Source organism: Hypanus sabinus, chromosome 25, assembly GCF_030144855.1.
Source record: "Hypanus sabinus isolate sHypSab1 chromosome 25, sHypSab1.hap1, whole genome shotgun sequence".
Lineage (NCBI taxonomy): Eukaryota > Metazoa > Chordata > Chondrichthyes > Myliobatiformes > Dasyatidae > Hypanus > Hypanus sabinus.
This window is the reverse complement of record NC_082730.1, coordinates 1486280-1501627: the sequence shown is the minus strand read 5'-3', so window position 1 is coordinate 1501627 and position 15348 is coordinate 1486280. Positions and strand designations below refer to the sequence as shown.

General features: G+C 43.1%; 1 protein-coding gene across 5 annotated transcripts in view; it reads left to right on the top strand.

Annotated features, from left to right (window-relative positions):
* Window positions 1-5: 5 nt before the first annotated feature.
* The window catches only part of LOC132380921 (V-type proton ATPase catalytic subunit A-like), a 37493-nt gene continuing 22150 nt past the window's right edge, over window positions 6-15348 (top strand). For 2 of the 5 annotated variants that reach the window (XM_059949867.1, XM_059949869.1), the window contains exon 1: window positions 6-954. In XM_059949867.1, coding sequence (XP_059805850.1) covers window positions 818-954 — 137 coding nt within the window. In that variant the 5' untranslated portion in view covers window positions 6-817. Of the gene's footprint in view, window positions 955-10267; window positions 14569-15348 lie in introns of those variants that run through there. The other 3 variants (XM_059949870.1, XM_059949871.1, XM_059949868.1) reach the window with 3 other exon arrangements.

Below are 15348 nucleotides of genomic sequence, written 5' to 3'. Positions count from 1 at the left end.
CTGAGGATGAGAATAGGGATGGGACGCTCCCTCTCTGCCAGAGAGAGAGGCTGGCAGGGAATTCGGCCCGTGTGATGGGGATGGAGCGTCCGATGTGAGAGAGTTAATCCCACCCGTAAACCCCTCCCCCGGCAAAATGGATTGATGAAGATTGTTTGTGGGCAAAGGGAGGTTTTGAAAAGGGCGATCTGGAGGTCTGCACTGAAAGGCAAGGCGGGCATTATTGGGGCAACGAGGAAGACGAAAATTATTGATGCTGTGGTTAAAAGAAAAGCAGGAGGCTTGGGTTAGGTACAGGCAGCTGGGATCGAGTGTCGGCTGGGACTTTGGGACACGTCCAGCTGTTTCATGTGGAGCATGAGAGAGAGAAGGGTTGGTGAGAGACATACAGAGAATAGCACCATCGATGTGGGTAGAGTGAGGGGTGTCACTGAGACATGGAGGGGTCCGGAGATACAGTAACACACACTGGCTGCTGAGAGGAAGGGAGTAGCGGGGAGGCCATTTGGTTGAAGGGTTATTCCAGCTGGCTTGGAGTTTCTCACTGCTGGCGTACAGGGCTCCCTGGGCTGAGAGATTTACAACTCCACAGCACTGTTTCCCACTCAGATCGGTCTGAAACAAGCATTTCCTCATACCAGACCTACTGGAAGTGTACAATGTTATGCTTCTGGCTGGCAGCATGTCGGACTGCATGAGGAAGGGCATCGTCTACAAGCAGAAGGGGGAGAGAGATGACATCAGGAATGGAAGACCCATTTCACTGCTGACAGAGCCAGGTCTGTTGTGGAATGGGTGACCCACTTGGACCAAACCTATGCTGTACCTGACAGGAAGCTCTTTGACAGCCTCAGGCTGCTCACAGATACCATCGCCGCCACACAGGTCAGAGGACTGGATGCCTGGCTGGTCATCTTGGGAGCAGGAAAAAGCCTTTGACAGCATGTTACACAGGTATATGATGGACTCTCCAAACTGGGTTTTGGGGAGGGAATCAGAAATTGGGATCCAACAGCTCCCCACTGTCCAAATCAATGAATGGGAAATAGACAGCTTCCCCATCAAGTCTGGAGTCAGGCAGTGCTGCCCTCTCTCCCCTGTCTTGTTTGTGTGCTGTATAGAACTCTTTGTCGAAGGACGAGAGCATAAGGGGGTGACGCTGCAGGATAATGGAGGGACCTAAGTGAAAACCTCCCTGTACATGGACAATATCATCGTCTCCTGCTTGGGTCGGAGGCCAGTTCATAGATAGATCAGCATCTGCAACCAGTCTGAGTTGGCATCAGGGAAGCCATGCTCTTCGGCAACTGGCCCCACCCACCCAGTGTCCCTTTTACTGTTAGGTCCCATTACGTGAAGGTGCTGGGGATCAGAAATTGGGATTGTGGTGCTCCCTCTGGATAATTGGGAAGAACCTGGACATCAGGTATGAGGTGTTCTCAGGGCTGTGGTACTAGGTGCAGGTGTGACCTTTCTACCCCCTTCTTCAACTTGGGAATCACCCAAGACATCTTCAGATTCATCTGGGGATTGAAGATGGAGTGGGTCAGATGAGTCACAACACACAACTCCCTGGACAATGGGAGCAAATCTGTACCTAATGTTGCCCACATTCTGATGATCACCTTTGTACGTAGCTGCATCAGGTTGTGTGTGGAACCTAAATCCATGGACATCTAGTACAACTTGCAAACAACAAAGGCAAGATTTTCTTTTGTTTTGACAACTTAACTATCTCCGTTCAAATTTCGTATGCTAGGTTGCCATTTTCTTACCAACCATCGTCCCGCCACTTTCACACACATGCCCATACAAAGGAAAGTGAACATCCTGACTAAATGTCGACATTACCCAAATAAACAGAACCCAACAATCTCCCATCCTCTTCATGTACATAAAATAATCTTAAATGTCCATTGGTTTAGCTGTATTACTTTTAACTCTTCTTGTTAGGCTTAATAAATTTCTTGAGATTCTCTATACCCTCAATTAATGCTTTCAGAGTACTACAAAAATTACACATATATATATCTCAACTCAAATGCTTATGAGGATATGGGGATCGGTTCTAACCCTTGACGTTGATACAGTTCATAAGCTACCAAATGCTTTCACGAAGGGCCTTTAGCAGCACAAGAGCTGAAACTCCCTCTCTGTCAGACTGTCAGCTAGTTGTTCCTTTCTAGTTGACCACAGCACGTGATGAATTTTCTGTGCTTGGATTAGTTCTTTGATGCTGCTTATCACCAGATGAAGCCTCTTCTCTGTAACTGTCTTGGTGATTTGATGGCATCAACCAAAGAGCAGCTGTTTGTGACACGAGTTCTCCATAGACTGTCGTTCTTTGGATCACCATGGAGAAGCTCAAAATGTAGTCTGGCCAGAAAAACAGTATTGTCAATACCTTCAGACATTGCGAGGGTTTCTCCTGCAGCGTACTCCGTACAACTCCTCAGATCCTTTTTGATCGCCAACAGAGAGGTGAAAGTCTTCTCTCTTCTCCCATCAGTACTTCCATCAGGGAGATTACCATGTGAGTCATCACTGAAGATAACGAGCCTCGGCGAGCTATCTTTTCCAAGCTGTTGAAACTACAAGACTATTTTTTTTCACATTGAATTCTGCACACTATCTTTTTTGCCTCATCTAAAGTTTGTACTGCGGCATTTTTTGTGCTGGATGCCAAGATAATTGGCATCAAACATGATGTCAGCTCTGCTCTGCCTTGCCATCCATAGAATCTGACCTATCTTTGGCCTCAGTTGCTCCACTTCAGCTTTGCTGAGGGGTGCATCCCACTGTGTGGCACGTGAAGATTCCATGTGGATTGTCTGAAGATTCCTGATGATTTTTGGTGCAGTTGTGCTGTTCCATCAACAGCAAGGATGTCTATCCCTATGTAGCAGAATCTGACATGTTCCTCGCATTCAGCCTGAAAGGCTGACATTAGCTGAGGGACAACTGTTACAGGAAAGTTTTGTGAACCTCCTCATATGCAGACAGGCAAGTACCCCAATCACATGAAATTCTGCATCTTGTCTGTATTAAAAAAAACAGCTGGATACACTTGTGACATCTTTCCACCTGTTTCCAACATTATTTCATTGACTTTTTATACCGTAGAGTAATGCACCTGCTAGACTCTTCACACACTTTTTGAGTTTCCACAGTGTTCCTTCACTTCTGGCTTCATGCAGGGGTTTAATGTAAATGTCACATGACAGCTCCACTCCCTGTAAGGATGCAAATTTTATGTCCATACAATGGAGTTGTCAGTGCTTTTGACATATCACTGTGAGAAGTAGTTGGACAGACTCTGATGCACATGTTGGTGGGTCTTTTTAGAGTTATTTTCAGTTCCTCAAAACCTCTAGCCTCCAAGCTGCTTTTGATACAATTCCTGTCAGGGTTTCTTTGCGAGTGCACACCCATCTTGTAAACACTGTCTTTTGGCCAACATTTCTGACTTCCACAAACACTCCAACTGATTTCATCCAGTGTTGTAGATTCAAACGGCATATGTCGTTAGTTACTAGGACATCTTCATCCTCACATTTCTCATATGGGCCAGCCTGATCTTTACTTGGTTCAATATAAAGTCTGTCTACACATGATGAGTTGACTGGCCCTGTAGTACAAGCGACCATGACTGCTTCTAGGTAATTCTAGTTGTACCAACTTTAGTTTCTCCCACTGGCTTTGCCTGTTCGTCCTAAGACTTCTGCTTTGTATCAGATACCAGTGTCTTGGTCCACAAATCTCACAGTTTATCCTGTCTTAAGACAAACTTCCATATTGTCATAGCACTTGTGATCATTTTTGTTCAGGCAAGTCTGTTGAATCCCCAGCTGAATTCTCTACAGCACTGTCTGTGCCACCATAAGACATAGGAACAGAACTGGGCCATTCAGCCCATCGAGTCTGCTCTGCCATTCCATCATGGCTGATCCCAGATCCTACTCAATCCCATACACCTAACTTCTCATCAGGAAACGATCAGCATCCATCTTAAATATGCCCACAGACTTGGCCTCCACTGCAGTCTGCGGCAGAGCATTCTACAGATTTACTACTCTCTGGCTAAAAAAGCTCCTCATTACCTCTGTTCTAAAGGGTCACCCCTCAATTTTGATGCTGTGCTCTCTAGTTCCGAATACCCCCACCATAGGAAACATCCTCGGCACATCCACCCTATCTAGTCCTTTCAAAATTCGGTAGGTTTCAATGAGATCCTCACTCATTCTTCTAAATTCCCGTGAATACAGGCTCAAAGCTGCCAAATGCTCTCATATGTTAACATCATTCCCAGAATCATCCTCGTGAATCTCCAATGACAACGCATCCTTTCTGAGATATGGGCTCAAAACTGTCGACAATACTCCAAGTGCAGCCTGACTAGTGTCTTATAAAGGCTCAGCATTATCTCCTTGCTTTTTATTCTTTTCCCTTTGAAATAAATGCCAACATTGCATTTGCCTTCTTTACCACAGACTCAACCTGTAAAATTAACCTTCTGGGAGTCTTACATGAGGACTCCCAAGTCTCCCTGCACCTCTGATATTTGAACCTCCTCCCCATTTGGATAATAGTCAGCACTATTGTTCCTCCGCCTATCCTCATACCATCCACAAACTTTGCCAGAAAGCCATCAATTCCATTATTCAAATCATTGACAAACAATGTGAAAAGTAACAGTCCCAATTATCACTGGCAGCCAACCAGAAAAAGCCTCTTTATTCCAACTCACTGCCTCCTGCCTGTCAGCCATGCCAATATCTTTCCTGTAACGCAAGGGATTTTATCTTGTTAAGCAGCCTCATGTGTGGCACCTTATAGAATGCCTTCTGAAAATCCAAGTAAGTGACATTCACTGCCTCTCCTTTGTCCACCCTGCTTGTTAGATCCTCAAAGAATTTTAACAGATTTGTCAGGCAAGATTTCCCTTCACAGAAACCATGCTGATTTTGATTTATTTTATCATTAATCTCCAAGTACCCCGAAACCTCATCCTTAATAATGGACCAACACTTTCCCAAACACTGAGCTTAGGCTAACTGGCCTATATTATTTCTTTCTTTTGCCTTCCTCCCTTCTTAAGAGTGGAGTGACATTTGCAATCTTCCAGTCCTCCAGGACCATGCCAGAATCAAGTGATTCTTGAAAGATCATGACCAATTCTTCTGCTATCTCTTCAGCAACCTCTATCTCATCCAGGTGACTGATCCACCTTAATACTTTCGAGTTTGCCTCACACTTTTTCTTTTGTAATATCAATGGCAGTCACTCCTGCCCCCTGACACTCACTGACTTCTGGCACTTTGCTCATGTCTTCCAGAGTGAAGACAGATGCAAAGTACCCATTAAGTTCATCTGCCATTTCTTTGTCCCCCATTACTACCTCACCCGCATCATTTACCAGTAGTCCAATATCAACTCTCACCTCCCTTTTACTCTTTATATATAACTGAAAAAACTTTTAGTATCCTGCTTTATATTATTGACTAGTTTGCCCTCATATTTCATCTTTTCCTTCTTATAGCTTCTTTAGTTGCCTTTTGCTGGGTTTTAAAAGCTTCCCAATCATCCAACTTCCCATTCACTTTTGCATTCCTTAATTTCCCTTGTCAGCCATGGCTGCCCACCCCTGCAATTTGAGAACTACTTCTTCTGCGCTTTGTGAACTATTCCCCAAAACTTCAACCATCTCTGCTGTACAGACATCCCCACCAGTATCCCCCTCCAACCCACCTAGGCAAACTCCTCTCTCATGCCTCTATAATTCCCTTTATTCAGTTGTGATGATACATGTGACTTGTGCTTCTCCCTTTCAAACTGCAGTATGAATTCAATCATATTATGATCACTGCCTCCTAAGGGTTCCTTTATGTTAAGTTCCCTAATGAGATCTGGGTTATTACACAACACCCAATCTAAAATTGCCTTTCCCCAAGTAGGCTGAAGCACAAGCTGCTCTAAAAAGCCATCTCGTAGGCATTCAACAAATTCCTTCTCTTGTGATCTGACACCGACCTGATTTTCCCAATGCCCTTGCATATTGAAATCCCCAATTACAATTGTGTCATTACCCTTAATGTATGCCCTTTCCAGCTCCCTTTGTAATCTCAACCCCACATCTTGGCTACTATTTGGAGGCCTACATATGATTCTCATAATGTTTTCTTTACTCTTGCAGTTTCTTTACTCCATCCACAAAGATTCAACATTCTCTGACCCTATGTCACCACTTTCTAAAGATTTAATTCCAACTCTTTCCAACAGAGCCACACCACCACCTATGCCTTCCTGCCTGTCCTTTCAATACAAAGTATACCCCTTGATGTTCAGCTCCCAACTGTGGCCTTTCAGCCATGACTCAATGATGCCCACAACGTCATACCAACAAATTTCTAATTGTGCCACAAGTTCATCCACCTTATTTTGACTGCTATGCACATTTAAAAACAGCACTTCAGTCTTGCATTCTTCAGCCTTATGAATTTTGCCTCTGTGGTACAATTTAACTCTTTTGCCCAATCATTGTCTTGTCCTTCCTTACATTCATATTACATATTACATCATCTACTTGTAAACCTGCTGGCTAATCCTCAGCTCTATCATCCCCATCCCCCTGCCATATTAGTTTAAACCACTCCCGATATGGAGGAAAGGGTTGGACTCTGGCCAAACACAAGTTGATATGGGCTATATCCATGGACATTGTGCATGCTCCAGAGCTGTGTTTCAATCACAGCCATTGCTTTTCTTTACCTTCAGCGTTATTTCATTAAGCTTTTCCATTTCATCGCTCCAGAAGTCCATGACTCCAAGGACTATATGCCGCTGTTGTCTGTCTCAATATTATACTTCTCTACCATATCTCTGGATTCATCATTACTAAATTCACCACCATTATCACTGAATACCTTCCAAGATGGGCAATGCACAATTATCCAGGAATGGATGCAGTTTTTACTCTCTCTGAGGGTTGCTTTGTGAGTACAATGCTACTGGCACTAAAACGTGTGAACTGATCAATGATGTGAAGACAGCACACTGCTTGCTCCAGTTCATGTAGGTCTATGGCTACTGTTTCATTGCACTCAGATGTTAGTGGTTTGGCCTGAGGGTCTCAATCATGTTAGGAAGTCTAAGATCTTAGGGTTCTGGAAACGGGCAGATCGAGGATCGGTGTCACGGAGGAGACTCATGTGCCGTTGAGGAGGCCAGAAAATCTTTCACTGTGGGCCCGAAGACCTGAGGTCTTTGCGATCTTCGGACACAGAACTTGAAAAAAGCGATGAAAAGGACTTTTAAGATCGTAAACCAGCGGTTTGTTGTTATGTCTCCTGCTCGCTGTGAAAATGAGGGACACCTCCCTGTCCCTTGCCAGGGAGAGAGAGAAGCTGTGGTTTGTCGAATGCTGATTGAAGTGCGAAGCTTTCAAGGTATTTTTCTCCACACACCATGTGCATGCATGCTGTATCAATAATGGTAGATCCTAGGGATTCTATCATCGAAATCTCTGCCTCTGCATTAGTAGATATTTCCTTTACAAACGATGTTATATGGTAGTCTTCTACATCTTCAGATTTGTTTTTTTTTAGTTAGCTTAACTTGTTTGGTACATTGTAGAGAGTTTTTTTGCTCAGTGGGAAGTACTCTGTCAAACAGAGCATTTTGTTCTACAATACTTGTCTAGTGAATTTGTGCCTGGTAATGGTGCCCTCGTCTGGTCACTCTAGGGATTACACTTGCTAGTCTCTGGTTTCTGCTCAGTGAAGTATGCAGTTTCCTGACTCACACTAATTCCAAGTATTGTCTTGGTGGTCTTTTCTCCAAAAATCCTCCCCAGTGCCGATTTCATAGATGCAAATGTAAAGTAATGCTACAATGTGCACTATCCAACAATTCGAAAGCTAATATTGCATCAGAATGCTCCATTTTGTATTTATGTGTGTTCAAAATCAGTAATATAATCAGCCAAATTTGTAGAACTGTCTATAATTTTATCCAAGTTTGAATATGCCTCATAAGTCCAATCCTTATCTTCCTTCAGAAAAACTGAGTCAAGTGCATTTACTAGCGTTTTTAATACCATCATCATTGTTCAAGTTTTCCACTGATACTCCCATTGGGATCTCTCTCACTCATCCCAAAAGCGACAGTACAACAGCAAGGGTCTTCTTCTCAAACTCTGTAACCTGAGTCCAGAATAAGGTTTATTGTCACCAGCATGTGTCGTGAAATGTGTTAACTACAGCAATCCAATGTAATACATGATAATACATAAAGGAAAAATAGAAGTAAATCAATTACAGTAAGTATATACAATGCCTATGGCCTATAAAAAGTATTCCCTCCCCCCCCCCCCCCCCCCCGTTTTCGTGTTTTATAGCATTGAATCACAGTGGGTTTAATTTGGCTTTTCTTTGACACTGATCAACAAAAAAAGACTCTTTTGCATCAAAATGAAAACAGATCTCTGCAAAGCAATCTAAATTAATTACAAACAGAAAACACATACTTGATTGCGTAAGTATTCACCCCCCCCCCCCCTTTAATATGACACATCGAATCATCACGGGTGCAGCCAATTAGATTTAGAAGTCACATAATTAGTTAAATGGAGATCTGTTTTTGGAAACCTGTGTGTAGTCAAGGTGTTTCAACTGATTGTAGTAAAAATACACCTGTATCTGGAAGGTTCAACTGCTGGTGAGTCAGTATCCTGGCAAAAACTACACCATGAAGACAAAGGAACACTCTAAGCAACTCTGCGAAAAGGTTATTGAAAAGCACAAATCAGGAGATAGATGCAACAAAACTTCCAAGTCACTGAGTATCTCTTGGAGTACAGTTAAGTCAATCATCAAGAAATGGAAAAAAAAAATGGCACAGCTGTAAATGTGCCTCAAAAACTGACCTCAGGCTGTCCTCTAAAACTGAGTGACATGCACAACAAGACCCGTAATGACTCAGGAGAAATTACAAGCTTCGGTGGCTGCATACATCAACTGTTATCTGTGTACTTCACCAGTTGCAGCTTTATGGGAGAGTGTCAAAGAGAGAAACCAAAATCTCAGCTAGAGTTTGCCAGAAGGCATGTGGGGAACTCTGAAGTCAGCTGGAAGAAGGTTCTATGGTCTGAAGAAACCAAAATTGAGCTTTTTGGCCATCAGACTAAAAGCTATGTTTGGCGTAAGCCAAACACCACCCATCATCAAAAACACACCACCAATACCGTGAAGCATGATGGTGGCTACATCATGCTGTGGGGGTGTTTCTCTGCAACAGGCCCTGGAAGGCTTGTGAAGGCAGAGGGTAAAATGAATGCAGCAGAATACAGGGAAATCTTGGAGGAAAACCTGATGCAGTCTGCAGGAGAACTATGACTGGGGAAAGATTTGTTTTCCAGTAAGACAATGACCCAAGGATAAAGTCAAAGCTACACAGGAATGGCTTAAAAACAACAAAGTTAATGTCCTGGAGTGGACAAGTCCGAATCCAGAACTCAATCCAATTAAGAATTTGTGGCTAGACTTGGAAAAGTCTGTTTACTCACGATCCCCACGCAATCTGACAGAGCTTGAGCAATTGTGTGAAGAAGAATGGGGAAAAATTGATGTCCAGATGTGCAAAGCTGATAGAGACCTGTCCACACAGACTCAAGGCTGTAATTGCTACCAAAGGTGCATCTACTAAATACTGACTTGAAGGAGGTGAGTAATTATGCAATCAGTTATTTTGTGTTTAATAATTGTAATAAATTTAGACCAATTTGTAGAAATTAATTTTCACAAAAGAATCTTTTCCATTGATCAGTGTCAAAAAATAAATTAAATCCACTGTGATTCAGTGTTGTAAAACAATAAAACGTGAAAGCTTCCAAGGGATGGGGGTGAATACTTTTTATAGGCACTGTATATATATATATATATATATATTGAATAGATTAAAAATAGTGCAAAAACAGAATTAAAATAAGTGAGTTAGTGTTCATGGGTTCAGTATCCATTTAGGAATTGGGTGGCAGAGGGGAAGAAGCTGTTCCTGAATCGCTGAGTGTGTGCCTTCAGGCTTCTGTACCTCCTACCTGATAGTAACAGTGAGACGAGGGCATGCCCTGGGTGATGGGGGTCCTTAATAATGGACATAGCCTTCCTGAGGCACCACTCCTTGATGATGTCTTGGGTACTATGAAGGCTAGTACCCAAAGTGGAGCTGAGTAATTTTACAATTTTCTATAGCTTCTTTTAGTCCTGTGCAGTAGCTGCCCCCCCCCCCCATACCAGACAGTGAAGCAGCCTGTCAGAATGCTCACAACGGAATACCTATAGAAGTTTTTGAGTGTTTTAGTAGTCATGGCGGTTCCAAGGTTGTCAAGCCGAGGAGTGGTAGTGGGGACAAGCTCCCACTACCTAAGAGTGCACCTCATGGCATGCGCCTCAAATAGCCTCTGACAACCGTCCAACTCCTGGCCTTCTTGTGTGGCTTAGCCTCTAAGCCCAGCAGAACCATTTCTACTGACAGGAGAAAGGGCGAAGGCAGGTCCTGGCGCCTTAAAACCAGTGCTTCGGGTAGATAGAGCTCGTCAGCCTGGGAAGGCAGTCCATCTAAGGGAGGGAAAACTCTGATTTCAAACCTCCGCTGCCTTGCGGCCATACCCACTTAAGGGAAAGGCTTCGGGAGTAAACCCTGAGGACAAATCCAGAGCTGGAGTCCCTAAGGCAGTCTGAAGTTGACTTCAACCTTGCTCTGGCAACTCCTGTGACATCATTTTTAGTCAGCGGGTTGTGGATTTATGGAATTTGTTGCCACATACAGCTGTGGAGGCCCAATCATTGAAGGTTTTTAAGGAGGAGATTGACAGGTAACTGATTAGTCAGGATATCAAGGGATATGGGAAAAAAGCTGGAAATTGGAACTAGACGGGAGAATAATTTAGCTCATGGTGGAGTGGGCCAAATGGCCTACTTCTGCTCCTTTGTCTTGTGATCATTTGAAGCTGTATCGGCCCTTGCCTCTCCCTTGGTCAACATCAGTGGCGTGGAGAGGGGAGACTTACTGCTTGGGCAACTGCCGGTCTTTCATACAACCTTTCCCAGGCCTGCACCCCGGAGACGACATTCGCAAGACTTTCCAGGTGCAGATCCGAGGTCTCATAAGACTAACAGATGCCATCTTAGTCATGACTAACCTCTCAAAGCATTTTATCACCATCGATGTGACTGCTACAGGGTGATAGTCATTAAAGCAGCTAACACTACCCTTCTTAGACACTGCTGTAGTTGTTGCCAGTCCATATTCCAATTTCATTTTTCCAACTTTCGTAAGGCTTGTTCTTGTCGAACGCTGGCAAGAACCTTTAGTTGGAAACCATCCTCTGTTACCACTTATAACATTCAAACAACAAAGACAAGATTTTCTTTCATTTTAACAACTTTACTTTCTCCATTCACATTTAATACACCAGCTGCTATTTTCTCCCCCCAACCTCCCTCATGTACATATCTATAAGAGGGAAAATGCACATGCCCAAATGAACGGAACTCAACAGAGCACATCCGCCAGTTGGATGGCACAGGTTTTCAGAGCCCTACCACGTGCTCCATCAGGGCCTGTCACTCTCTTGAAAGACAGCCTGACGTAGGCCTCCAAGACACAGATCACCGGGTCACTGTATGCTGCAGGAATCTTCATTGCTGTAGTTTTATTCTCCCTTTCAAAGCACGCATAAAAGGTGTTGAACTCATCTGGAAGTGAAGCATCGCTGCCATTCATAAGGTTAGGTTTCACTTTGTAGAAAACCTACAGCACAATACATACAGCAAACGTTATAGGAAGTAAATAAAACTGCAAATCCCGCCAGAGGATGTGCATCCTATTCCTCCTCCAACCTCGTTCAAAATTGTTCCTTTGCTCAAGATAGCCCTCCGTAAATCATAGCTGGTTCACCAGACTTGAATTCCATATATTTATCCCTCAGCAGACTACGAACCTCTTGGTTCATTCATGGCTTTTGATTTGGGTATATACAGAATATTCTCGTAGGCACACGCTCACACAGGTTTTAATGAAATCAGTGTGGCATACTCATTCAGTCTCAAAGACAGATCCCTGAATACAGACTAGTTCACCAATTCAAAGCAGTCCTGCAAGCGCTCCTGTGCTTCCATTGTCCATACCTCCTTGATCCTCACTCCTATGCTGCGGTCTTCAGTCCCTGCCTATACTCAGGGATTAGAAGTACAGCCAGGTGATCAGACTTTCCAAAGTGTGGTTGTGGGAAAGCATGGTAAGCACTCTTGATGGTGGTCGAAAGTGTTGATTCCTCTAGTTCCACAAGTGAAATGTTGGTAATAATTATTTAGAGACTTTTTCAAGCTGTCCTAGTTAAAATCCCCCATAATAGTGTGGAATGCATCAGGGTGTGCTGTTTCATGCCTGTTCATTACATTACTCAGCTCGTCTAAAGCCTGTTTGACACCAGGCTGAGGTGGGATGTACACCGTTAACAAGATTATGTCTGAAAACTCCCATGACAGATAAAACGGATGACACTTAATCGCAAATGTTTCGGGTCAGGTGGGCAGGACTGTGACAGCACCACCAGGTCTGTACACAACAGCAACCATGATCATAAAACATACTCCACCTCCTCTGCCTTTGAAAGACAGCTGTCCTATCTTGCCATTTCTATTATGATCCTATTGTGTTTCTTGGATTTACTGAGGTATGCCAGTAAGAAAATTAATCTCAGGCTTGTATATAGTGGCATAAACTGTGTGTATTTTGATAATAAATTTACTTTGAACTCTAAACGGATTCTACAACCTACACACTTGCATTCAAGGACTCTTCACTCAGATGTTCAGTATTTTTCTTTTATTTGAACAATTTGTCTTCTTTTGCACATTGGTTGTTTGTAGTACTTTATGTGTAGTTTTTAAAATTCTATTGTATTTTATTTTTTCTACAAATGCTTGCAAGAAAATGAATCTCAAAGGAGTAAACATATATGTACTTTAATAATAAAATTGCCTTTGACTTTGAGGTAGTGCAGAATGTCTTAAGATGTATGCTGGCCTATAATTTCCTTTCTTCTGCCTTTTTCCCTTGAAGAGTGCAGTGACATTTGCAATTTTCCATTCTTCCTGAACCATTTCAGAATCAAGTGATTCTCGAAAGATCATTACTAATGCCTCCACAATCTCTTCAGCCACCTCTTTCAGATCACTGGGATGCACACCATCTGGTCCAGGTGACTTATCTACCTTCAGACCTTTCAGTTTCCCAAGAACCTTCTCTCTAGTTTTGGTAACTTCACACATTTCAGACCACTGACACCTGGAACTTCCACCATACTGCTAGTGTCTTCCACTGTGAAGATTGATGTAAAATATTTACTCAATTCGTCTGCCATTACTACCTCTCCAGTATCTTTTTCCAGCTGTCTAATATCCATCTCACTTCTCTTTATACTTTATGCATCTGAAGAAATTTTTGGTGACCTTTTTTAATATTATTGGCTAGCTTACTTTCATATTCTGGTAGCGCCCCCCCCCCCCCACCCCAGCTGTAATAGCATGGCGCCACCATGGTGCCATGTATAGAGTTTGAGAGGTTATGTTACAATTGTACACAACATTGGTGAAGCTTCACTTGGAGCACCGTGTGTCGTTTTGGTCACCCTGTTATGAGAAAAGTAGAAATGTACAACACAGAAACAGGCCATTCAGCCCACAGTGTCTGTGCTGAGCATGACACCAAATTAAGCATCCCCTTCCTGCACTAGATCCATATCTCTCTATTCCCTGTACATCCATGTGTCTGTCTAAAAGCCTCTAGAATGCTAGTGTTGTACCTACCAGTCCAGACAGCCATTCCAAGCCCCCACTACTCTGTGTAGAAAAAAAAATCTTGCCCCACACATCCCTTTTAAACCTATCATAAACGGATATCCTTTCCCGTTTACATTTCTACTCTAGGATAAATATCCTAACTGTCAACTGTAGCATTGCCTTTCATAATTTTACAAACCTCTCTTCCACTCACCACCAGCCTCCAGCACTCCAGAGAAAACAACCCAAGTTTGTCCATCCTTGTTAAAGATACTGATGGTCCACGATTACTGGCTGCCTGAGAAGAAAGGCCACGCCCTCACTCCAATGTAGATAAAGATGTCTCTCCTGCTTCACTTGGATTCTCAGCGAATAGTGCCCCCATGTTTTGACCAGCTGTCACCATCTCTTCAATGTCCACTCATTCAATACACAAAAGATTTTCCAGCACCTCAGTCTTCAACCTGCTCTCTGTGTTATTAATCTGGGAAAAAGGCAGAAAAGATTTACACAGATGTTGAGGGTTTTGAGAGGAGAGGTTTGACGGGTCCCATCCTTGGAAGGTAGGAGAGTGTATAAAGTTACAAGGGACATAGATAGATCTTGTTCAAGGATTGAGGAATCAAAGAGTTTCAATCTGAGTTTCAAACATTCTGTAAAAGAATGTTTTCTTTTACAGAAGCTGGGCCTTATACAAGATGAGTTGCCTAAGGAAGTGGTTACACAGGTACAACGTGGATAGAACATGTTTACGGGGATATGGGTTCATAACACTAGCTTCGATAGAAGTATTAGTCAGCATAGACCCAATGGGCTGAAGGGCCTGTAGGACTCCCTGTTAGTGAATAAGTTTCCTGATGTGTGTAGATGGGGAAGGGGCTGAGAGGGTTAATCCACAGCGATAGGGGATGGATTGTCTTGTTTGTGTGTTGTGAGATAAACTCTTCTTTGAGTTTGAACCTGTTTGTAATGTTGGTTTAAGCTGCCCAGCTCGGTGATCTCCACCAGCTGCTGGTTCAAACTAGTTGGGAGGTGTGTATAGTCCCTTGTCAGGGTGTGAGGTCTTCATTTGGACACTAGCCTCCAGAGAGAGTGATTGTTACAGATAAGGTGAGTGTGTGGGATGGGAAGACACAATGGGAGAGGGTGTCAGATCTGCTGAGAGCCAAGGACAAGGGAGAGAGGTGAGAGGCAGGGAGAGATTAGGTTTATATAAGAGCTGAGACAGATTAGAGATAATTAGGGAGAACTCAACACCAGCAAAATTAGGCAATCAGACAGAGCAGTAACAGGGGAGAGGACCAAATTTAGACAGAAATAAAAGGGAGACAAATAATTGTATTAAATTGAATTGACTTTATTTCTTAAATCCTTCACATACATGAGGAGAAAAAATTCTCATGTCTCTGTCTTAAAGTGCAATGTGCAATTTATAGTTATTTGTAATAAATAATATGTACAACAGTACAGTCAGTATAGCATAGAAATACAATTGTATCAGCACAAA